At 41.4% G+C, this 24,899-nt stretch overlaps 1 protein-coding gene across 8 annotated transcripts in view; it reads right to left on the reverse strand.

Moving 5' to 3' along the window:
• Positions 1-24,899, reverse strand: part of TCF12 (transcription factor 12) — a 153,349-nt gene that overhangs the window by 17,683 nt on the left and 110,767 nt on the right. For all 8 annotated transcript variants that reach the window (XM_085233589.1, XM_085233590.1, XM_010717268.3 and 5 more), the window contains 6 exons: positions 12,806-12,911; positions 11,531-11,670; positions 11,086-11,230; positions 9,408-9,472; positions 5,492-5,570; positions 829-902 (listed from right to left, as the gene is read on the reverse strand). In XM_085233589.1, coding sequence (XP_085089715.1) covers positions 829-902; positions 5,492-5,570; positions 9,408-9,472; positions 11,086-11,230; positions 11,531-11,670; positions 12,806-12,911 — 609 coding nt within the window. The remainder of the gene's footprint in view (positions 1-828; positions 903-5,491; positions 5,571-9,407; positions 9,473-11,085; positions 11,231-11,530; positions 11,671-12,805; positions 12,912-24,899) is intronic.

Genomic DNA, 24,899 nt, shown 5'->3' on the forward strand with positions numbered 1-24,899 from the left:
GCTGATGTGCATGTCAGCAATAAATTGTTAGTCAAGTTAATGCAACAGAAATCTGATTATACCAAGATAAGAAAAGGCTAATATTTAACACTGCCGTTATGTTAGGATTCTAAGGTGTACATATCAATTCAATATAACCACAAAAATATTCAAGAGAAAACTGATTTAAATTTATTCTTGTTAGACACAGGAGAAGAAATAATCTCTGAAACCAGAAATAGGCATGAGTATTCAAAACCCTTCTCAGCGTTCCCTCAAAGTTTCCCCTTTCCTTCCCAATGCTGCATCAGAGACTTAAGGAGTCAGTAACTTAAAGCTTTTGCTGAAGCTATAAATCCACTTTAAGTTTACAACAGATTATTTAGTTTTTCTGTAAAATGTTTCACTAATTAATAAATGAACATTCCCTAATAATAAACAATAATAAATAATACTTTAATGACCGGGTAATGAAAACAAGCCCAAGGGATTACCATTTCAAGGCGAGAGGGGGAAGGACGAGTAAACGTGAAGGCATGAAGTCTTTATCTGTTCTGCAGACTGAACTTTAGATAAGAATTAGCCGTGGATTTGTGAAAAGGTACCAGAATCTCATAACAGTGCTTTAGCACCAGCTGTCCTCAGCACAGAAGCCTGATGCCCAGGGAACAGATGGTGAAAGACACACCCTGCACGTCTTATATTGTTCAACTGAACAGGCCATTTGTTAGCAAAGAATTCATTTGTAATGCTATCCTACTGTTCCCGTTAATGATATGCAGGATTTACACAAAAACAAGCCTTCAACTCGTAAGTAAAAAGTAGTATGTTGCTTTCAACAGCTCTTACCAAGGAGTGTAGAGAGTTTTCATAGTTTGGAGATGAGGGGGCTTGTCCTCCACTCCTAGACCACTGACTGGCACCTGTCAAAATTGTCTAGGTTAGCTCACAGATTTATGCAGCGTAAGCAGGAAACAGATGCTGTACTTCTTAACATAATTAAAACCAACATATTCTGCATAAAGGTAAGCCAACATATGGATTTACAAAGGAGGACAAATTCCTTCATTCTGTCTCACTGAGGGATAATTTTTATATCCTGACATCTGTAGGGTTAGATGCATTATGGATGACAAAGCAGTGACAGCTTCAAATTACTTCGACAGTACAAAAATTCACCCAACAGTTACACACAGTACCTGAAATTCCTGGGCAAGTCTGCATTAAAAAAAACAGTCTGTTTCTTTTTCCTTCAGATTACGTTCAGTAGATGTAAGCATGTCTTAAGCAGCATGGAAGTTTACATCAAAAATATTTAACAAAATGCAATGGACGATGTATTATTGATAACCAAAATTCATTCTTATATGACATCTCTCTACTACAGAAGAAAACTTAAAGCAGGACCTAAAAGCTTTTTCTGCCTTGTGTATTTTGGAGCATTTTTATTTATTCATTCAAAATAATAATAATAATAAAAAATCAGATCGTAGCATGTTCCAAGTTTCGAAGAGTTTCCATTTATTTCAGATACACTCAAGGTAAACTGGAACAGATTTCATTTCAGTTTAAGAATCACTGACCGTGCAGCAAATCCACATTATGCCTATATTACCTACGTACTGCAAATTCAGTACATACCAATTCTAATCTGAATAAATGTTCTTAATTATTATGTAAAATTTAGAAATAATGAGATGTGAAATGCCATAACTAATAAAGCAGTACTTTTAAAACAAAGCCTGAAGTTGTACAGCATGTATTTTTCTCAACAATAATGCATCTTTTATAAAGATACTACATGAAATTCTATGTCCATTAGAGACAGCTTCCTTTCAGCCATACAAATGTAATAATAAAGCAATTACATTAATAAATTATGGACATACAATCCAAAGCAGCTCATTAAAGGAAGAGCCTGTGGGCTTGTTCTTTCAATAACAGCCAGAGCTCTACGTCTGGAAAACTGGGAAAGGTTTAATAACATTACAGTTCCTTTGTTCGGGGAGCGGCAAGTAGTTACCTTTTAAAGAAAGAGTTTTATTTAAGAAAAGGACTATAGCTTTCACAGCTATTAAAATAGCCAAGCATTTCCTTGCTAACTGAAAAAAATCAAAATAAAACATCTCCAGTTTCGTAACAGCTCAGAGCTCCTGTAACTGTGCTCTGTTTCTCTTTTAAGATACCACGACACCACAGAGGAAGGTTGTCGTTACAAATTTTCACACTGATACTCAAGTCTGGACTTGTAGCTTCTCTCTGCATTACTGCCAGCAACGATGCCTAGAGTTTAAGTCATTTTTGCAAGTATATTCGTGAAACAGCTTCAGAACGTGTGCACTTGCTTTAACATTTGAATTTTTATTTGGTCCAAATTTTATTTCTAGAGACAAGACCATAATGAAGGCCTTAACAAGGGCTTGCTACTAACTAGCAGGACTGAGCATGCTACCTCCTAGAGCAAAGCAGCAGTGAATATTGAGCAGAGAGGCAAACCATTAAGAAAACACGTATCTCAGCGCCTGCACATCCAGTGTGATCGTGTTTTTAAATGGAAAACGGCGCTATTTCCTTAATGAAAGCCCAGGACAAAACTCTGGGAGGAAAGCCAAACCAAGGCAAAAACCCGTTCTCCTTTCGACCAAACACCCCAACTGGAACCTGCAGTGTTTAACAGCACCTCTAGTAATGCTAGAGCGCTTTGGAAGCACTGTGCGTTCTGCTCCCATGTCTGCAGGTTGCCAGATGGCACTGATTTCCTGCTTCCCTCATTCCACTCCCCCTCAGAGAAGTTTGTGCATGAAATCCACCAATTATGTTAAAAAGCATCCTGGCACCACAAGCCCTGCAATTAACAACTGCAGCTTTTAGTGCAGCACCAACACAGCAGCACGAAAAAACAAATAAGCCGGGCAAGTGCTGGGATTTACAGGGGTCATCGGCAGTAATCACGGTAGTATTGTTCCTCCCTCTGAATCTCCCCAGCACTAATCCCCTTGCTCCCCTTTCAAACAAACACACACCAGAGGAGGCCAAGGGCTGCTCCTGCATCCTCAGAGCTGCAGAGCCATTCTGATGCCCCTGGGCCTGCGAGGAGGATTCTTAAAGCACCGAGGCTCCCACTGATCGGTTCTGTACGTAGATTTCACACACGTGCATGCAATCATTAGAATTATGCAAGAAGTAAAACATGTCTATGTACAATTAGAAATTAAAGAGGGGACTGGAGGGTTTTCACCACGTTATCTTCGATGCTTCTACTTTAATTAAAAAATTGCTAATCCTTTATGCAAGGAAGAACTCAACAACAAAACCATTTAATACTCCAACGAGGCCACATGTACTTTAGTGCCTCATGGAGTTACTACATCTCTACTTTACAACTGAGGGGTAGGTGAACTACACCTTACTCCAATCCCAAACAGTAAGAAGCCGAGGTGAACAAACATCAACCTTTGCCACATTGCCACACTGAGAAAATTGCAATCGTGGCTAAAATGCTTTAAAATACATTATTTTAGTATAGCTAAGACATTTGTTTTTATCTGCAGTAACTTTTTCGATCAGGACAGAAAATGGCCACCAGGAGTACAAATAAGAATAAATAGAGTAGTAATTACTTTACATTGTGCCTCACTGTATTCTTAGTGACTCATCTGGGAATAAAGATAAAAGTCCAGATTCATAAATGAAGGTAATTAACTACTGGAGCAATTTACCAAAGGCTTGATAAATTCTGTATCACTGAAACTGAAGGGGGGGGGGAGGAGAAGGGAACAGAAGGAGGGAGCATGGATAACTGTAAAGCAGATGCTAAGTCTGTGGTTGAGTAGGACTTCAGCATTATCTGCTTCTCTCAACTGCTCTCTGAGTCACCAGAATCCAGAATAAAGAATGTAAATCAAAGTGCAAACTGGGGAGTTTTACGCTTAGCAGACATTCCCACAATGGCATTAACACTAAAAAGAAAATCCAAATTTTAGAGACCTGAAACCTGCATTCTAAACCTAGCATCTAGATAGCTCTTCCCTGCTCAGCAAATGTAGGTGTGGTATCTCATCAGGAAACTTAAACTGGGTTCTTCTCAATTGTAAATACTCCAAAATGTCGGAACATTTTTCTTCAGCCACAGAGCTATTTTCAGAATTTGCTTTCATGTTACGAAAGACAAGAGTAAGAATTTCCTGGTCTGGCCTGCCTTTTCAGCACGACATGGCTACACAAGACTCTTTTGTCAACTGTAATCACTAAATCAAAAACTCCATTAATCCCATAATTACTCAATTTATCATGGATTTTTCAGTTACAGAAAAAACGCCCAGAACAGCTGTTCAGGTATGCCATATCAGATACTCCCTAATCCATTAAGTCCACAGATAACCCAAACAGTGATCATTAAACACTGGTGACGTATGAATGATTCACATTTTCTGAGTGACATTACATACACAAACAGGCAAATTCACATCCATATGTGTATGTCTGGACTTTACGTGCAGTGACTTGACTGACTGACTCACCTGGATTACCCAAGTTTTCAGCTAAGCTCATTCTGTACATCTTCCACTAGAAGCTAATTTTATTAGAAAACAAAAGGAAACAAAGCAACTCTGGCAAAAAATGTGACCATCAGCCAGGAATACGCAGGGGTAAGTTAAACAACTGAGAATGGGAAGTGTTTTACAAACTTTAAATAATTCAGCAAATTGCACTACAGGAAAGAACAGGGTTAAAGTTACATCATCTTGCTTGTAATTTTAGTTCTTTGTTAAACAACAAATTTAAGTCAATGGAGCTTTCACAGTCCTCTCTGTACAGAGAACAGCTGTTCAACTTTTACTAGACAGCTGAGGCCACAGTATCTGTGAAAGCTGCACTACCCACTAATAGCTGTAGGCAGCTGCCCATAGTTCATCTCCACACTGGAATGCTTCTTCCCACATTCACACCAGTAACACACAAAGCACAGGTGACAGAGGTGCCTGCAATACACAGCATTTATTTTGAAAGAATGCCAGAAATTCTTCTCCCACAGAATGAAAGCATTCATGAAAGATATGAATGAAAAGCTACCCTGTGTAAAAAATGATCTCATAAACTACTTTATTTTCATTAGAGGGAACAAACACCTGCTGTGTGTCACTGAACGCTGCCACAGAATTTCTACATATAGCTTAAAACAACAAATACACAAATCACTCTTGCTTCCTTCTCTGCAATGGCACAGATCTGTACAGACATTTTTATAGCTGATTTAGTAGTACTGGTATATGGTTAACCAATGTTTTCTAAGATCACTTTAGTAGAACTAATTTTCCATGTCAATTGTCAGGATTTGAGTGAATGCTCATAAAATATTTACAAATCTGAACTTATAAAATTAGGCTTAATGCAATGGAAAAATCAACAAAATATAGGATTAACCATGTAAGGAAGCTACTGCTGCTCCTACTGTGATTCCAAGGAGGTTGTTTAAAACAACAAACAAGGTACTGGTAAACAGTATGTATACCTGTAAGTGGCGATGGTGATCCAACTGGTGTTGATGGATTTGATGGAAAACTACTGCTGGTATGATCAGGAGAATAAATCTAACAACAGACAAGAAGTTTTTATATCAGTACATATCACAATACAAAGCAAAAGAACTACTAGGATTTCTTTACATGCTTTTAATTGACACTCTTGATGCTGGCTTGACAAAATAAAAATCCAATAAAACCCAAACCATAGTTCTGCTTTTTACACTTTCAAATGTCTAGAGAACTTTGATTTTAAGGCAGTTATCAAAATAATCACAGCCCATATTTGATAGTGACACAAATATAACCGTCTTCCTGCTACTTTAACAAAAAACTTCAGTCTTTTTTTTTTTAATCAACGAAGGCAAACAATATATGCAAACCATATGTAACAGTACACAGATAATTAAATCATTTCAGAAAAACATAGAGGAATAACAACTTCCAAGTCTTTAGCGAGAGAAGAGCTTTTATAAGTCAATGTATTATCTTCTAAAAATTAATTCATGAGAGAAAACTGGGAGAAAGCATTCAGCTTTCATTACCGTCCAAACCTCCCAACACAAAACCATGTGGAATTGTTGCTTTTAATTCATACTGCAGCACATTTAATTTTTCTTATTTTTGTATCAGTTGCTCCCTTAAGATAAGAAATCTCCACTTGCAATAAGTTAATCCTTGCTATTAATGTAATAAAACGGACCCACAAAAATAGAAGACATAATACTCAAAGCTCTAATGAGAACTTAAAATTTCAAGATTCCTCAAAAAGTCATTTTGCAAAAGGAACTGAACAGACTTAGAATCTGACTATGGACTGCAGAACATATTTTGTACAGGTCATCAGTTCAAACCTGTTTTACTTGAGCAGACACCAGGATTTGTTAGTCATCAGACAGCAGTTAGGAAAATCTTCCCTGGCAGAGAAGCTGATGTCTCTTCACACAGACAATGACATTTCAACATTGAGCTGACAACTGAGACTTGGTTAAGCTGCATTTTCTGTGTTGTGAACTGACAAAAGCAGGACCCAATAAACCAGACGCCCCTTCCTGGCCTGTCACACTTTCACATTAGAAAAGACTCTCACCTCCCTAACAGAAACACCTCATCCCTTTCACACACGCTACATAAAGCATTCTGAGAAGAACAAGTAACATCACTACAAAATAAACCCTGGTCAGGGCACTCAGCATCAGTACGAGAACTGCAAGGAGCTCCACAGACAGATAAAACACTGAAAAATGAAATTCTGCCAGGATAAAGGAGCTTCAGCTTTCTTTGAACTGACTGTTTTCCAGCACTTCACCTGCTGATTTTATTTCAGTGTATTTTCTAAGAAGAAAAAACAACAGCAGCAGCAGAAAGAGCCGCAAACAACCACGAAGCCAGAACTCATCCTGCATGCATCCCTGGTTGCTCTACTGTTAAATGACCAATGATGAACAACCCTGACACCTTCTGCCAGGCTTAAACGGTAACATGCCTCATTTTACAGCAACAAATGAGACTCCTCCTCCTATCAGTCATGGTCCATTCCGATCAGCAGGGTGCCAATATGCCAGGGCCTAATGAAAAGGCTCTCAGACAAAAGCCGCACAATTGAGAGCCCGCAGAGCCAAACCTCGGAGCTGTTAGTCCAATTTTTTAAACACTACAGTGTACATTTCAGTTAGGCTTTGTTATGCTAATATTATTGAGTCTAAAGCAACAAAGAAACTTAATTCATGAATTACTTTTAGAAGTCAACTTCCCTACATTTTCTCTCCTTTTGTTAGGGGACCAGTGGCTATTTAACTACCAGATCGTACAAAGGCCTTTACCCCAGTTCTGAGGTAGGAATCAAAACATAAGTTATCACAAAGAGGTCTGATATAATCAGCAAAGTTAAACAGCCCTCCTGTTTGATCTCCTCTAAATTAAAGACCAAGTGTTTTGATTTGGCATTAGGCGATGAAATAAACCAGATGTTTCTCCTGCCATATAACCCTCCATGGGCACAATCTTAAAGGGTTATTGTCTGGCAAATGTTCAGGGAAACACATTAGAAATGGCACGAATACCCAGATTTTCTTTTCTTTCTATCTATACTAGTTCATTATCCAAACTAATGCATAATCCACAGGGCTTTGGGAACTTTGTGTAAATACTTTCATGTACAATTCTCTTTCTTGCCTACCCTGAGATTAAGACCACAATTATCCAGGCTTAAACCTAAAATAAAAGAACCTTTGCAAATGTATTATCTGGCCTTACATGTTTAATCACATACTATTCTGTACGGTCTTTAATACCTAAACTGAAGAACAAATGTCGTATCCTCTGATGTTTCGCACATGAAAGGCCTATTGTGAGATGTACATCAACAGAATTCTGCAACTGGAAATTCCTCCCAACAGTTGGAGCGGTGGCGTTTAAAACCCTAACAGAAAGGCCTTCTAAAAAAAAAAGTCAAGAGAGCTCCGTGCTTATCGCAACTTTGTCCACACAGACGGATTGCCACGGCCCTCTCTCCATCAGAACTCAGGCACTACCTTCACAGCAAGGCAGCACTGCAGGCCCAGCCGTGCCCTCGCTCAGCCCGGCGCTGCCGCCCCACTGCGCGCCCACAGCGCTGGGTGCGTGCGGCTCGGGGAGCAGATGGAGGAGGAGAGGGATTTTGAGTGTGCAGACTATGGCATGTGCTGATAGAGCAGATGGAATGCATCACCATCAGCTACGACAGAAATGATTTATGGAATGACCTGGCTGCTCCTGCCAAGCAGCAACACGGGATGACAGAAACAAGTTTCTATGACAACCAAAGCCCACCCACCAGTTAGATTAAACACTTCTGCCCCGACTTCCACTCCCAATATACTTAGAATTTTTCTCAAAGCGTCAGCCTCATTTGCTAGTGATTTAGGCAAAAACACCCGAGGATCTCTCAAACAGAAAAAAAAGACAAGAATATAGTAACGATAATAATAATAAGAGAGTAATGGAAAACATCACCAAGTCCCCCAGGTCTCGCTGGACAGCACGTCAAACTTAGAACAGAAATCTGCTAGGGCTGCAGAACAACAGATATCCTGAAACATTCACAGAGTATGCAAGCATTGCTATTCCTAGCACTGATCTGATGTCAGTTCTTTTCTAACAGGTCCCAACCAGACAAAAAGGAGAGTGTTAACTGCCCTCTGTACTTGTGAATTGTTATCTGCTTGCTGAATCCCCAAAAGCAACAGGACAACATTTTTCTCCCCAAAGCCAGCAGGTCAGAGTTCTCCTACCCAATATGGACATGACAAACATTATCAGATCTGGTAATCTTTTAACATATGATCCTTTGAAGGAAGCAGAGTAATAGGATCTGTGCAACTAGGCACATTTGTATTTACTGATATAACTTTAGGGAAACAGAATGTAACCCAGGAATGATCTTTCAGGGCTGCACAGCAGTCATTTATATCTAAAGAACCAGTCTGTCTACTTGCTAAGCACAAGTAGTTGTACAAGGTACTTCCCCACAAACAGGATAGCATTCAAAAACCTCCATTTTACACAGCCACTGAGAACACATTTTGAAACTTCAGGCAAGACCTGCTTATGAGTAAGATTAAAAATATGACTAACTAGAACACTGGAAAAGAATTAAACCTAAATTCTTTATGATTGCTGTTTGCTTTGTATAAATAACTTCATTTTTCAGGTGCTCAAAAATTTAGGACAAATGCAGCTCAAAAAGAAGGCAAAAACAAGTCTTCTGCAAATGAGAGCATCATTTTCCACTTGTCTTTTTGTGGACATCTGTAGAGTATCTTCACATGTGAAACCCCAGTTTGATATTATAAAATGAACAAAGATAAATAAAGGAAGCAACGGTCAAAATACATCATGAAGGCTGAGTATTTAACTTCTACTCACAGATGCCAATGCCTTCCCAAGCGCATCGCCTGTCTGTGAGCCTCCAGCACCATTTCCTCTGTTTCCTGCAAGGTGGAAAACAAACCCAATTCTTATTTTCAAAGCTGAGAACTTCCTTTTCAATATTTTATTCATCACAAAACAGCTGAGAAACCACTGGTTAAATGGATATTCTAAGGAAGTCACTGTCAACAGAATCAGTTTGCATTATACTTAAAAATTTCATTAAAACAATTAGATTTAAATTTAGATGTTCTCCTCTTAAAAAAACAACTTAAAGACCAACAAATAGTTAGAAAAAAATGACTGAAATTGTCGTCTCGGGCCACAGACTAAAGACAAAAACAAAATACTAATTACATTACTGCAGCTTATTTCTAAACTATCATCACAGAAGTGCTGCAAATTTAACTAACTCCAAAAGCTGAACGCACTGAGCAGCTCCTTGTACACCTCCTTGTTCCCCTGCTCTAGCTCCTGATGCTGTACTCATTTTATTTTACAAAATCTCTGAAAAACTCTGAACCATCAAGCTTCCTGTTGCTCCTGACTTTGTTGTCCTGTTGCATGCAAGCATCTTAGTGTGTCCTTTTGTTCCGAACACCAAACCAAGAGGAAACCTGGAGACCTGCCCATTAGAAGCACAAAAAGGACCTGAATTCTTTGAAGGATCTCATATTTTGGATGAGGCAGACTCTTTAAAAGACAATCTTCTTTCCACAATTTAACAGCTTCTAGTATCAAAAATCTTACTGTGAGCAAGACCCATTCAAGCCTGAAATCCAAATCATCCAACTCAAATGTTCAGTTTTTGTGGCATTTTACAAGCAGATTCATTAACTGAAAATCTGTTGAAGATGTGAGTTGAAAACATATTCCCAAATCAAAGCCAAGTGTCGCTGCTTATTTAAAAGGAAGCCAAGTGCAAATCACATCAAACTGAAAAGGGTCATCTCTAACCATTTAATTTCTATGTCTGTATCAAAAGAGATGTAGTGTATCATTAAATCTATGATCTTCAGAAGAGTGGAAAATTTAAAGAGGCAAACTGTCAAAATAGGAAGCACTTATTTCATCTGTGTTCTGATCAGAAGTTGATCAAAAGGATGACAAAGGAAACTGATCAGATCATGTCATATTTATCAAGGATGGACAAGGAACAGATTGAATTATATTTTGTGCTTTCTAGGAAAGCATAGAAGAGGCTAAAACCAGCCACCACAGTGCTACTCAGTCAGTTCCAAATCAGTTACAGGAGAAATTTACCACACAGCTCACAAACCTCCCTGAAGTCCAAAGAAGCAGTCTTTCTGCTTTTCTCCAGCTCAATATATGAGTAATACAGGAGCTGTGAACACCGTAATACCAGACCACGTTTATGTGAACGTTCATCTATACAAAACTGTAGAGGGATAACTGCTATTAAATGAATGCAATTTCCTAAGCATACAAGTGACTGCAAAAGCAAGCAAACCAGTAAGTTGGTTGAAAAACAGTGTGGCTCACTTCAGCCATACTGAGAGCAGAAATGTCACAGTGGTTTGATATCCCTGATCTACAAGCACACTATCAATTAAATCTTAATAATTTGGTATATATGGTGCAGCCTAAATTTCATTTTCTTGTAAATAAAGAAAAAATGAAAAGGAAAAAAAGAAAATAAAAAAGAACTTTTTACCCAGAATATTGTCTGATCCATTGACAGGTGGAGTGTGTGAGGCAGCTACGTAAGGTGAACTGCTGGTACTGCCACGATGGAAGCTAGACATTGGAGGAAGACTGGCATTTATATCCGTAGGTGAGACTGAATGCGGGGGATAGCTCTAAAAATAAGAAAAACAGACATAAGACATTAAATAGTCTTTAAATAAATGTCAATATTGTAAGATACTGAATATACAACACCAGCTCTTTATTAAAGAAAGCAACTTATCCATCCTGTGAAGAGATCAATATACCTTTATATAGAAAATAAAAAAATGTATATTGACACAGTAAGTTTGTGATTTCTGACAAGTGTTTTTTCTTTAACTGCCATACATGAGCAGTGAACAAGACACAAATTCCTGTAGGAGAGATTCCCCACAGACAAGCACAACGATGTTAGTCCATGCTGTACGTACCAAACGGTCGTGTGTGTGCAGGCTGCCGTAACTGCCGGACTGGGACATGTGGGAAGAGGAGCCTCCCAGCATTCCACCGTAGCCAGGCTGGCTCATGCCATTGGATGAACTCCAGAGGTCAGAAGAGTTATGGGTCCCATCTTTAATGTAAGGAATAGTTAATAATAAGGAAAGAAAAAAAAGAAGACATTTCATGAAGAAGAGTACTGAATTCCGCTTTCTTTTACAGATTTATTTAAAAAGAATATATGGTTCAGCTACTCAACAGCAAGGAAATGGTGCCTAGTTTATACTGTGTCTCCTATGTTCCATTCACCAGGCCGCTGCTATATTTATTAAAAAAAAAAAAAAAAAAAGAGGCTGTAGAGCTGAAATGCAATCCTACCACAGCTGAGAAAATATCAAGTACTTCTGCTAATTACACAGACCTTCAGCAAGGCCAGATTTATATCAAGAGTGTTGATAAAAATTCCAGACTATAGAAATAATAAAAAAGGGAGTGAAGGGAAAGAAGTTTGGCTAAGGAGAGCTCATCATAAACATATAGTTAAAAAAAAAAAAAAAAAGTCTATTAATCTACAACAAGCAATTTATAGTCTAAAATACCTTAGTACCATAAAAATATGAAAACATTTAATAACAGTAAATTTAAGTAACTGAAATTACTATGTTACATAAGCCTTAAACCCAAGCATCTCAATGCAGCTCTCCTTCTGCAGTACAAACCAAAGTGCTCTGTAAACTGCCATACTTAGAGGCTATGCTTTCAATATGCCCTAAAACCTCAGAGTGCAGCATGAGCTACTTGTATGACGTGAGGCTGTGGAAATGAATTCTGCTCTCGTTTTGTTCAATTCAAAACTCCTTATTTTTGGCATGCTGGATATACAAGCATTTAAGAATCTGGACTGTTAGTTGACATTGCACAGTCAAATTCCAGAACAGTCAAGAAGCCCTCACCTCATTTTTCTCTATCACTCCAGTGAGCTGCTCTGAAGCCCCCACAAATCAAAGGATGAGGGATTCTGTCCATCTGGCCTGGTGTATAATCCCCTTAAATTTCAGTCAGCAATTAATGTCAGAAGAAAAACTTTAAATCAACAGACAGCTCCCTTCATCTAACTGTTTAAAAAGTATATACAGCATAACCATAAGATCTAGAACAATATGTCACTTGAAGCTTGCCCGCTGATTCCATACAATAGTGGCTAACTTCAAATTCCTGCCTAGAGAACAAGTTCTATCTACTCAGATAGAAAAGTATTTTTTACATACCTTGCATAAAGAAAGTGCTAGCAAACATACTGCTTGGTGGCTTAGGAGACGGGTAACTTGGAGATTCTCTGTTGAATTCATCAGAACTCGGAGATGGTGCATACACCTAAAGATTGGACAGTAATAAAAGCACGTTAGTAATGTTTGGGCGTCATGCATTAAGAAAGCCTGAACAGCACACAGACACAGAAAACCAAATAAAAAAAGAACAGTGTAGCAAGCTGCAGCATTTGTTGCCCTTGTTTTATTTGCTTTTTAGCAAGTTGCCACAGTACAGTGGAACTACAGTAGAATGATCCCAACAACACACTTTCTGGTGTGCCAACTCAGCCAGGTGGCCTGATAAAAGCTTGAATGCTGATTTTGCTTTCTAAGTGCACAACTCGTGCAGACTTGTTGCTCAAGACTAAAAAAAAAAAAAAAAAAAAAAAAAAAAGCAGCAAGATAAAACAACTGGGCCCCAAACAAATTTTATTTTAAAACAATTCTATGCCTGTTTGCATACTTAACTAGCTGGCATCCCAACAATCAGAATGAAAAAGAACATCCAGTGACAAATGGAAGCACTTCAATGCAACTATTTTATCATCCATTCAGACATTCAGAAACCTGCACACCTTTGTGAAGTTATCAAAAATAAATGTAACACAAGTCTTGTGGAATAATCTTCTAACTGCAACATCAACAAGTTGTGTTTTTTTCCCCATGCTGGCCTGGCATTAAAGAAAGCCAGCAATGTGCTTCTCTCAGTGTAACAGCACCCTGGAATGACCATTCTCAACTTGCAAAAAAACAATTTCCTTAAGGCAAAAATTGTAAGAAGCCAAATAAACATAATAATTTGAAGGATATCACTACAGCAACTCTGGAACAAAAAAATATATATATATACACACATATGTATGTATACATTTATATATATATAAGTATATATATATATAAATATATATATATATAAATACAACACATACACATGCATACACGTAACATACACAAACACACACAACATATTAGGGTATAAGTAATTCCAATCAAGAAAGCCATACTGAGTCTTTAAGGACTCTGCTCATAATGTAACCGTGCCATTTCTTCATTAAGTCTTTGATTTGATACACACAGAATACTGCAATGTGACTAATTTATACTGAAAAAAATTAACAAATACAGTGGTGAAGTGCAACACTGAAAACAAAGCCCATTTTTGCTACTAAGTAAAAAAAAAAAAGTGGTATTTTTATTTTGAAATCATTCACCTCGCTTGTATATTCATGTTTCAGATAAAAGAAACACGTGAAGAATTATTTAAAGCCTCAAAACCTACATAATGCAACTTCAGATGGTGCACTCTGCCCTACAATTCAGAAGTGGATATTTTTATCCATTTCTATGCAAACTGAGGCCCCCGGGCGTACCTACAACTTTCACATCTCCCCCACCCCCTTCATGGCGTGTTGTTTACCAATCAAAAGAAAGGATAGGAAAAACAAGGCAGCCAACAAAAAGCTAAGCCCTCTAAAAGAGAACTATTGTTCTCCGGAAGGTTGAATGTTCTGACACGGGTATTTAGAAAGCGAACTGGGTAAGTCCCTACCGTCATTTGCATCCCAATACCCTCCTCCCAGCTCCCCGGCCTGCTGCCGTCAGCCAAATGGCCGGGCATGTGCCCACAGACAGCGCCTTACCGCTGCGACCCGGCTTACATCAACACAACCCCGCTAAGATCCATAGCAGGATCCATGCAGGATGACGGCAGCAGTACCGGGGCACCGGCACGAAGCTGGGGCTCACCGCCGACAAAAGCATGTAATGAAACGGCTAGGGAACGGGAGAGCCGACAAAACGGAGTCAAGTGCAGAACTCACGGCTTTTAGCTGCGTGTTTCTTTCCGTAGTTTTGCAACAAAATAAAGGGGGGGCAAAAAAAGCTATTTTAGGAAAGAAAGCCTTTCCGAGGCGCTTTTGTTCAGTATTTTACTTGCAAATTTTAGGTCTCGAATACGTGTAAAAGAGGGATGCTCATCAAAGCTGAGTGACAGAATGACAATATGTTATAAGCAACAGTAACAGTACATATGTATTTACTATATATGATGAATGCACGTATATTCCATGCCTCTGACATATTTTAACAGAAACGTCACTCTGTCAAATTGTAAATACTCCCAGTCCTAAGACTACAAACATATTAGGCAAAACTGGGTTTAATTTACAAGTTCCGCCGCGCAGAATAACGCAGCATATGCTAGAGCTGATGGACAATCTATCACTGTCACAGGACAGCAGGGGAAACAAAGCTTTATGACATTCAGCACTGACACGAAGATGTACACTGATTAATGTGCAATAATCTACGATGACAAACGACACTTTTAAACTGCAATGTTATCAGTTAGATTGGTAAATACAAGCTTCGGATTGCAATTCTGCCATTTCACGCAGTTTGACGATCTCTAAAAAACAATTATCTCGAAAGGCAAAGTGAACTGAAAGCCTCCTACAAACGCATCACTTGCAGATACGTAAGTAGAAGCCATTTACATACTAAAAATGTCACGAATTACATCAATGTAAGAGAGGCCCCCTCGCACGGCTACATGAAAGCCCTCGCACAGACACGTAACTTGCTGTAGTTTCTGCTTGTTTTGGTATCTTAACTCTAGCTTGCAAAAACATAGCTGTGATGTTATGAAGCTGCACTTGTGCCAGTCTAGATTTTTCAGATCAAAGAGCTCTTGCGGCAAAACACAACTGATGTGGTCTCAAAGACTTCATTAACTCCAGATGTGGGGAAACGGCCAGCCAATTCCACAAAGGGAGCAAGTCTCTTTTAGTTACAATCAGAACTACCCACAAATTAAAACCAGGCCTCTGATGTCATCTGATCACCTGCAGATGAGCGCCAGGTTTTTTTCTGGTTAATGACCTAATCATAATTTTTATGTTGTGTTACTCCAAAAATATTTAAAAGAAAAGGGGAGGATTTGCTAAGATTAACCTGAAGTCCATCAGATGCGAAACAACAAAGGTTTTCAATCAAGAAGTCGATGATGAAAACCACAACGGGAAGCGGTCGATCAGCTCGGCCAGCTCGCCGCCCTGCCGGCCCCGCACCGAGCAGCCTGCCCAGCAAAGCTTGGAGGCAGCCCGTGCCCAGCTCCACAGCGTCCTCTTCTGCGACAGCTGAGCAAGGCAGCGAGAAACACGACGTGGCTGCTCGAGACGGTCTCTTTTAGCTATCGAACTGGTAACAGTGCCAATCCGGGAAGCATCAGAGCAGTTTTTCCTGGCTGCCGTTCTCACTGAAAGCAGGAACGCGGTCAATAGGTCACCCTGCCAGCCACCTCCAAACCCTTCAGAGCACCTCACAGGATGCACCTCAGCCGCCCAGCACAGCGCTCCCCTACCAATGGGAAATTCCCTTCCAATAAACACGCCAGAAAGTTTTTCGACTGACTGATCGAGGGGAGGACTTTTTTGGAGCTGTGCTAGAACACGCATTAATCCTAACGGTGCTCTGCTTCTGAAGGCTGGATGGCCTCAGCGGAGGGAAGTGGGACAAATGAGTTGCAAGGAACATCAAAGCAAACACCCACTTCTGTCTCCTCCGCACCCCAAACTGCTCCACATTTCTCCAGTGCAAACAGCAGGATGATGACGAAGATGGCTTTGGGGCGGGGAGCTGACCTCCGGAGTGCAGAGCTGGGAAGACATTATCTGCATCCATCGGGTCTGAGCCAAACACACACATCATCCCCTTTTCAAATCCGCCATTGTTATTAACATACTTAACAAACACTACCGTAAAGATCAGCCCGAACCTAATCCATCAATCAAAGGATTACGAGATGTGCTTCTACAGAGAGGTGCCAATAATGCGAACGTTTGGAGATTTGGGTTTTCCAAACTCAACTCTAAGTAAAACTTCCAAGTCTCATCCTATGAATGCATTTAATAAATATAACACTTAGAGTCTTCCCCTTAGCATGCTTCCTCTCAGCCACTTCTCCCCTAATCTGTTTCAAATTCTTGAATATTTATCGATGTTCAATATTAATGTTAAAAGCAGATTACAAAACAGCAACGAAGTAATCAGAGCTTACTTCTGATGAGCTCATGCCATCTCCAGACCGAGTCTCCCATCATGTATACTATTTATGAAATTACAAATTACATTACTCATTTAATTCCAGTTATTAACAATTTTTGGAAGTCCAGAACAATTATTTAACGAGCTGCTGGAGACAGGCAATTTTTTGAACGCAGCAGAAATGGATAACCTTCCCTGCAGCTTGTAAGCTCTGCTAACTAGCCCAGCTACATTCCATCAGCATCAGTCATGCACTAACCAAGTGTGCACCGATGAATGATTTGTACATGTGGCAAAATTTTACAGCGTCTATCTGCAGGTTTTGTGGCAAAAGCTAATTCTACTGAAAAGCAGCTCTGGGAAAAGGGAGACTTGTTTTCATGTTTATGATGTTTCTGACAAAATCTTGTACTAAAACTTCAGGAATGTAGAAGAGTAAATACCTCTCTGCTTTACAGCAAGGCAGAAATTGCCAAAAACGGAGGTGTACTTCTGTTTAGTTGATATTTAAGTGAGATGATAAAATGAAGAGGAGCTCTAATATACAAACAGATCCATATACCACATCCTAAACACTACTTTTTGTTTCTAGTACCAGATGTAAGGGTTTGAACGTTTCCAAAGCTCTTCTCACCGCACAGAATGAAAATAAAACAATCCTCAAAGAGAGCAGAGCATCTGCCTTGCCTGCAAAGCCAAACAATTTTTAAGGATGGTATAAAATTTAAACTCCTTGAAGGAGCTGAACTGAATTCCATCATAAGTAAACATTTATGCAGTTTAGGTGTTCTATACGTGCCCATTCGGGTATTTTTGAAACACAGAATTCCACTGCCATCACACAAACACCTCCTAGCTTCTCGCCCCAACAGCGACAATTTTCAAGTCATATTAAAAGGTCAACTCATCAAAAAATCCCAAATTCAGTCTGTTCTTTTGGCTTTTGAGAAGGGAGGAATTAAATATATGCATGTAATATTTGAAGACTCTTTGTCCATTTTATTTGAAAAACAAGTACTTCTCCCCACGCTTTCCGAACTACGCTATTACTAAAGAAAGCAGACATCTAAGTATTCAAAATCCCCTAGTTAAAATCAGATTTTCAAACAAACAAAACAAATCTATGAGAAGTTGAATTGAATCAGCTGATTTCTTAATGTGCTCTCTCTCTAGATGTCGGAAGAAGCTATCACAGCTGTGCAAGGAATCCTCATCACACCAGTGACCACAAAGACAGATAGAGCAGCAGAGATAAAACGCTATCTTTTACATCTGGTGATCTTCTTTCCCCTAAACTCGCTAGTGCTCTTCATTTCTGTGCTTCCAATAGACTGCTGCATTTCTACAAACAAACTGCAATATGTGCACGTGATTATGAAAGCAATTCCTCCGAGCAAGTGGGTGTGCATTACTCTTTGGTGCTCACATTTTGAGAAATATAGATCTGCCCCATACAGCACCTGATCCCATCCCCAGCTGCTTTCATTTGCCCAAGGAAATGGACATAACCTTCGTTTCAAGGCATCAATAAAGCGTGCTGCAGACAAGACACCCTTCTGGCAGGGGACCGCTGCTCAGTACATCGGCAGTTTAACTCCATGGAGTGGAGCAGAGAAAACTCTATAGGGCCGATGAGCTGGAACCTGTGGTACATTTTGGTGGTCTGGGGAGGGGAAAAGAGAAGAACGGTGAGAAACAGAAGAAATCCAGCTGACCAGTACTTCCTACCTCTCTTTATTCAATGTCCACAGCAGCACACCCCAGAGATTTTCCAGACGATCTTCTATTTATCCTGACTTACAAACGTTAGCTTTGACCTTGTCTAAGTTGCTGCGAGCAGCATATGGTAGAGAACACATTTAATTGTACTTTTCTCCCTGTAGCTAACTGGCCCAACGCTAACAAAAGCAGAACCAGGCCACTCTTCCTAGCACCTGGCTGCTCAAAAATTTACAAACTGAAAACATTTGGCACTGATGTTAAAAGACATGGTACATTATTTACTGCATAACAGCTACAAAAAGGCACGCTGTCAGGTCACTTAAGCATCAGACACTACTATTAAATATTTTTAGCTGTGCTGTAACTCTGAGAGCAATGGCTGCAGGACAGGCATCTTCTCCACTGAAAGTATCCAACATGCACACACACATGCACTCACACCTGGCTGTACTGAGTCACATATACACATGCCTGGCTATGTATGTATACATACGGACATGTTTACACACAGCCTTTTACTCTCAAAATTCTCAGGAAAACCACATGTTCTCTAAACATCTCAACACAGGCTCATTTACACAAAACAAAATCACCAAGCACCACCTGTTTTCCAAAGTGATACCTTGTTATTTTTCTCTGTTTTAATAGGTACTGTGGAAATTTATTATGAAAGATGCAGTAACTCTATCTCAGTAAAGGGCTCGTTGGAATCTCAGCTTACACTGAGCAGAAATAAATGTTTACGCAATGATAAAACACACAAATAGGTATAACACATCAACCATCCGATGTGCACAACACAATACGTAATATTCACAAATGTATTCCTACATGAAATAGTAGCCATAGGTAACACTGTATCTTAAAGTGATTTATTTTGGCCATAACTGACATTGTTGCAATTTATTTTCAAGTATTTATACAGCAGGATCACCAGACCGCTGTAAAAATTACAGTTAAAAAAAATATTTCTTGGCTTGAAGGTGAAGTGAAATAATGGGAAAACTCATTTCAGTTTTTATTTTATTCTTAATGCACACATAAGGTATAAAACATACATTCTTACTATTCTGAAACCATTTCATAAAATGTAAACAAAAATATCGGTGAATGAAGTTTTCCTTATTCACCAGTTAAAAAAGAACCTCAAAGCTTCAAATAAAGCAGCATTTAAATTTGTGCTATTACTTCCCCTTATACAGTTTTCCAGTTTTGTTTTTTCTTTTTCATATATATATACACACACACACACACACACATATATTATTATTATTTTGCTTCTCAGTCCACAGCACAGCTCTGGTAGAAATTAAGGAAAGAGGGGGGAAAAACAAAACAAAAGCAGAAATAAAGGCAATTTTTTGTCATAATTTTCACAATTTGTTAAAAAACAAACAAACAAACAAAAAACAATAAAATGGTGCCACCTTGGTAACAAATAAGAATAGTACCCATTTATCAACAGGTGAAGGATGGGGGGAAAGAAGAAACCCTACAACCAAGGCTGAATGTTCTAGTTCAGTGCAAGCGCATTATTGTCCTTTATGAGTGGGATTGAGATCTTTTTAATACTTAATCTGATGGGGATTCTTGCAATGTGCTTTTAATTAAACCTTTAGCAGATAATGGTAAAACTTCACTCCTTCGCAAGGGACTTCTATAACAACGCCACTTTTTATTTCCGTATTTCCCTCCTCGAACACACGGAAGTTACAAAACCTGAACCTCTTCTAATAGTGTAAAATAAAGAATTTTTCAAAGAATGAGAATTAAAAAAATTGCAATTTAGGTGTAGCACACACAAGCACCTATTGTGGTGCTGAGGTAATTATTTTTTGGCTCAATGTCAGACTGCCTTCTGGCTTAGAAATTGAGAAGTTCTGAAACAACAAAACGTTCAACAAGAGTCTGAAATTCAGCACTTCTTCTGTGCACTGCTTGTGAGTAAATCAGACCTTACGGACATCGGAAGGTACAGACGAATACTGGGACCCCAAACCCCATAGTTCACATAACCTCAACCTCACACAAGTCCTAACTAACTGATCAATGCAGCGAAGAGCAGGAAGATGTAAAAACTGGGTTACGTGTTGTTTTCTCATTAGAGAAAGTTTGATCTCCACGTTTGGCAGCTGCAGTAAGAAGTGTGCTTAAAGAGACCAGCACAGAAATCACTCCCCAACTTCACGTATCCTCCGCCTGGGTATTTAAGTTAATAATTTATTCCGACTTGCAGAATTCCTGGGAGAGAACACACTAAAAAAATACATTAAAACTACCGTGGCCAACATGATATAGGACCATCATATGATTTGTCATCTATTTACTAACTCCTCCAGCTCATAAAGGTCACCCCTGACCCGCACCAGGCACATGCTATCAATTTTCCAGCCACGCTCCCCTCCCTACAGTACCGGCACTTCTATCCATTCTACGCCTGGAAATACTTAATAAGATCAAAGCCTTTCTTCCTGCTACAAGAACAAAGAGAAACGCTGTAATAGAGCGATCTGCGCTCTCCAAAGAACAAAATCGAAACTCCATGCGAGTTATATTCCCTTTGCTCCAGGGGTACCGTACAGTTCATTTTACTTAAGCCTCGTATATATCTCCACATAAAACTTCAAACGGATCGCCGCGGTCGAGGCGCAGACATGAAAGAGAAGCGCGGCGGTGCGGCGGGCGGGCAGCTGGCAGCGGGACGCGAGGCGGGAGCGGGGCGGCAACGCCGCTCCCGCCGAGCCCGGGCAGCCGCCGCCTCCCAGCGCCGCGCGGGGCCTGGGAAGAAAAGTTGGCGGGCGAGGGCAGGGCTCAGCGAGCCGGGTGGAGGAGACGCCGCTTTCTCAATAGCGATCGATATCGGCGCCTCCCCGCGCGCTATTCGGGACTATTCCGATCGCAGCCGCGCACCGCCCGGCCCGGAGCACGCAGCGCGCCTCGATTCGCACACGCGAAAAGCGGCAGCCGCGCTCCCGCGCTCGTGAACGTTCCCCCGCCCGTCCCGTGGGCGCCGTCCGCTCTGCGCGGCTCCGAGCGGAACCCCGGCCCGGCCGCGCCGCCGCAACTTCGCTTCTCTCGGGCCCGGCCCCGCCGCGCTCCTCACCGCGGACTTCCGAGCCGTCCCCGCGCGGCGCGCACAGCCCTTTTCGGAGACCGCGGCCCCCGCCCGCCAACAGGTTGCCCCCGGGCGGCTCGAGGCTCGCCGAAGACTCGCGCCGCCCCGCCGCGGGGAACAAAGGCGGCCCCTTACCGTCTTGCCGTTATAGTAGTACATGAGGGAGCTGCTGCCCACGCCCGGCACGGGGTAGGCGCAGTACATGGCGAGGCGCCGGGCTGCAGCCCCACTGCGCCGCCTCCCGCCGCCACATCCGCGCGCGTCTCCGCGCGCCCCGCGCCGCTCAGAGGGCGCTACGCAAAGCGGGGCGGAACCATCGCGGGGCGGGGGCGGCCGGCGCGGGGCTCGGCGGGCCGGCCCGAAGGAAGGCGGACGGGAGGCGGGGGGGGGGGGGAGAAGGGGGAAGGGCGCGCGGAGAGGCCGGGGCGCGCGGCCACGTCAGCCGCGGGCACGCAGCGGGACGGACGCGCGGACGCGGCCCGGGCGAGCGCGGGTGCCGCTTTCCGCTCCGAGCGAAGCGGCGCGGCTGCGGCGGCCGCCACAAGTTGCCTCCAAGTTCGGCACGCGGCGCCGGGCCCCGGCGGCCTGAAACAAAGGGCCGAGCACAAAGGGGAGCACGAGGTCCGGCCCGGCGGCCTGCACCCGCGTCTGCTTCTCGTGCTCTTGCGCGCTTCACCTTACACAGCGCGACGGCGGGCTGGAAACTTGACCTCGCGCTCCCTTTATATTGCATAACACATTGCTGTATGGAAAAATAAAATTTCCAGGTCCACGTAAGAAAGAGAAGGGGAAAAAAAAAATCCAACAAAAAAACTTTGGCACGTGTCACAGAACTGTGAGTTACACAACGCTTCAGACGGGCTGCAGCCTCCAGCCCCCACGTCCCTCCGTATTCACACGGGATCCGTGCCAGTTCGCTCTGGTTTTGCTTTCCTCACTCAGCAGCGGCACTAATTAACAGACTGGGGCCGGGCAGAAGCGAGTGAAGGCACAGCATCGCCTCCTCACCTCCCGACAAAAGCAGGAAAACGCTTCGGGACAGGGAAAACAGGCAGAGCTCAGCACAGCACTGCAGGAGGGACCAAGGCTGCGCAACCTGCCTTGGTCAGCCCAGCACCGTGTGCGTGTCACAGCTCTGAGCTACGGAGATCTGCGTGGGGACAGATGGACTGCAGAGGAATAGTACGATAGACAAAAGCCTTAGGTCTGTTGTGCACCGTTATCTCGGGATGTAACCACTGCAGCGCCTGTGAACGCACAGAATGCACATCCTGACAAAAAATAACTACACCTCAAGCTGAAATCCCTCTTCAGTGAACTCTTCCAAGCAGCTGTGAGACAGCACACACATCCCGCAGCTCACATCTACTGAAGCATTCTCCCATCTTCCCCTCAAGTCCAACTCTACGCCCACAACCGCCTCGCCTGCAGCCAGGCCGGTGCCCCACAGCTCCCCTGCACAAAGGCGCAGCAGCAGCTGCAAAAAGGAACATCGCGCTACTTCAGACTATTAAGCGCCAGCCCCGCAGAGCAACTCGCAGCTTCTTTCTTCCCCCAGGGACCACAAGGACTCATTCTGGTCTCCGGAGAAGCTGTAAGAAGCTTTGATTTGCGGCTCACAATGCCATTCCTTAAATCTCACTATCATTCCAGACTCTACAGATGAGATATGCTAAAAGATCTTTAGATCTTTGTGCGTGCTACTCCTCACAGCACACCGGACTTCAATCATTTAGACTCATGTAAAATGTGCTTTCAGCATTCAGGGGTTGGAAAAGAAAGCCTTTTTTTTTTTCTCTCTCTCTTCTCCCTCTCTCTCTAAAATAAATCAAGCACACAAACTTCACTTTTACACTCAGTTCTTTGAAGTAAAGGCTGTCCTCAGCCACTCTGAAATTGCTCCCATACCTCCACACATACACGCTCCATTTTCAGAACAGTTGTATTTGAGATGAAGTCCCCTCTTCCAATGCTCAACATGATGCACTTGTACTAAAAATAACTGGGTAGATGTTAAAACCTACAGTAGGAAAGCTAACTTTCCAGCATAGCACTGGGGTGTGGACATGTGTTCTTCACATTATCCTGTACCTGTATAGAGCAATTGTGATGAAAAATGCCCAGGTAACATTAACTGGTAACATTTATTAACACAATTAACATTTATCTGTAAAAGGACGTGGGTAAGACAAAAACAACAGCGGAACCAATAAAGCTGAGTACTGCCACATCAAATGCTGTCAGCAGACAAACTAGTTCAGTGAGTGGTACCTCCACTGCGATCCAAGAAACAGATTGGATCCTGGAATTATTCCCCCACAAATCAAACATCATAATTTCATTTTACCAAAAAAGGTTAGTACTTGTCCTACCCTTGGCTACATCGACGCAAATAAAATCTTAACGCACAATACTTGAAATTCATCACTGTACTTGCTCTACATCTACTACACTATTATTTCTCACGGTACTTTTGTTATGCTGATTCACTTAACGGGATCAAATCATAATTCCATCAAGCATATCAAACTTTAACCCACAGATGTTTACTTACACAACAATAGATGAAAAATAGACTGAAAATGGAATAATTTGAAAAGCCGAACACAAAGCAGCGACATTGTTACCAATAACTCTGCATTTGTAAGTTAATGTTTTGTGGCTGCAATTTTTTTAATCCCCGTTTAAGCTAAGCGACAGCTGCTCTGAAATTTGTTTTCTTAAGAGAATCATGTTGCAGTGCAATGAATCAGAGCTGGATCAGTGATACTGTACTCAAGGCAGTTGTTTACCCAATTTTCCTTGGTGACAAGTCAGGGGTTAATCTTATGACTCAGCCTGACAAAACAAGTCAGCTGGAGACAGGGCCAATTTTTTAAACTTGATTTCAGACAGACATGCCGTCAGCAGAGGAGCACTGAACTGACATGCACTTTGTAGCCTGAATTGTTTCCACTCACAACCCTGTACTGTGTGTCAAAAGCAATAAGCTGCCTGTTACTTAAAGTATATAAAGAGATAACAAAATCTATTGCAAACTGAAATACTGACCTAATAATAAATCAAACTACCTGTATAAGAACACTTTTAAAGAGCATTCTGACAGTAAGTTCAGTTGTGAATGAACTGTATGCTCTTCCTAAAACCAGCCTACAGCATGCAATACATTTT

The sequence above is a fragment of the Meleagris gallopavo genome, chromosome 12, assembly GCF_905368555.1.
Source record: "Meleagris gallopavo chromosome 12, MGAL_WU_HG_1.1, whole genome shotgun sequence".
Taxonomy (NCBI): domain Eukaryota; kingdom Metazoa; phylum Chordata; class Aves; order Galliformes; family Phasianidae; genus Meleagris; species Meleagris gallopavo.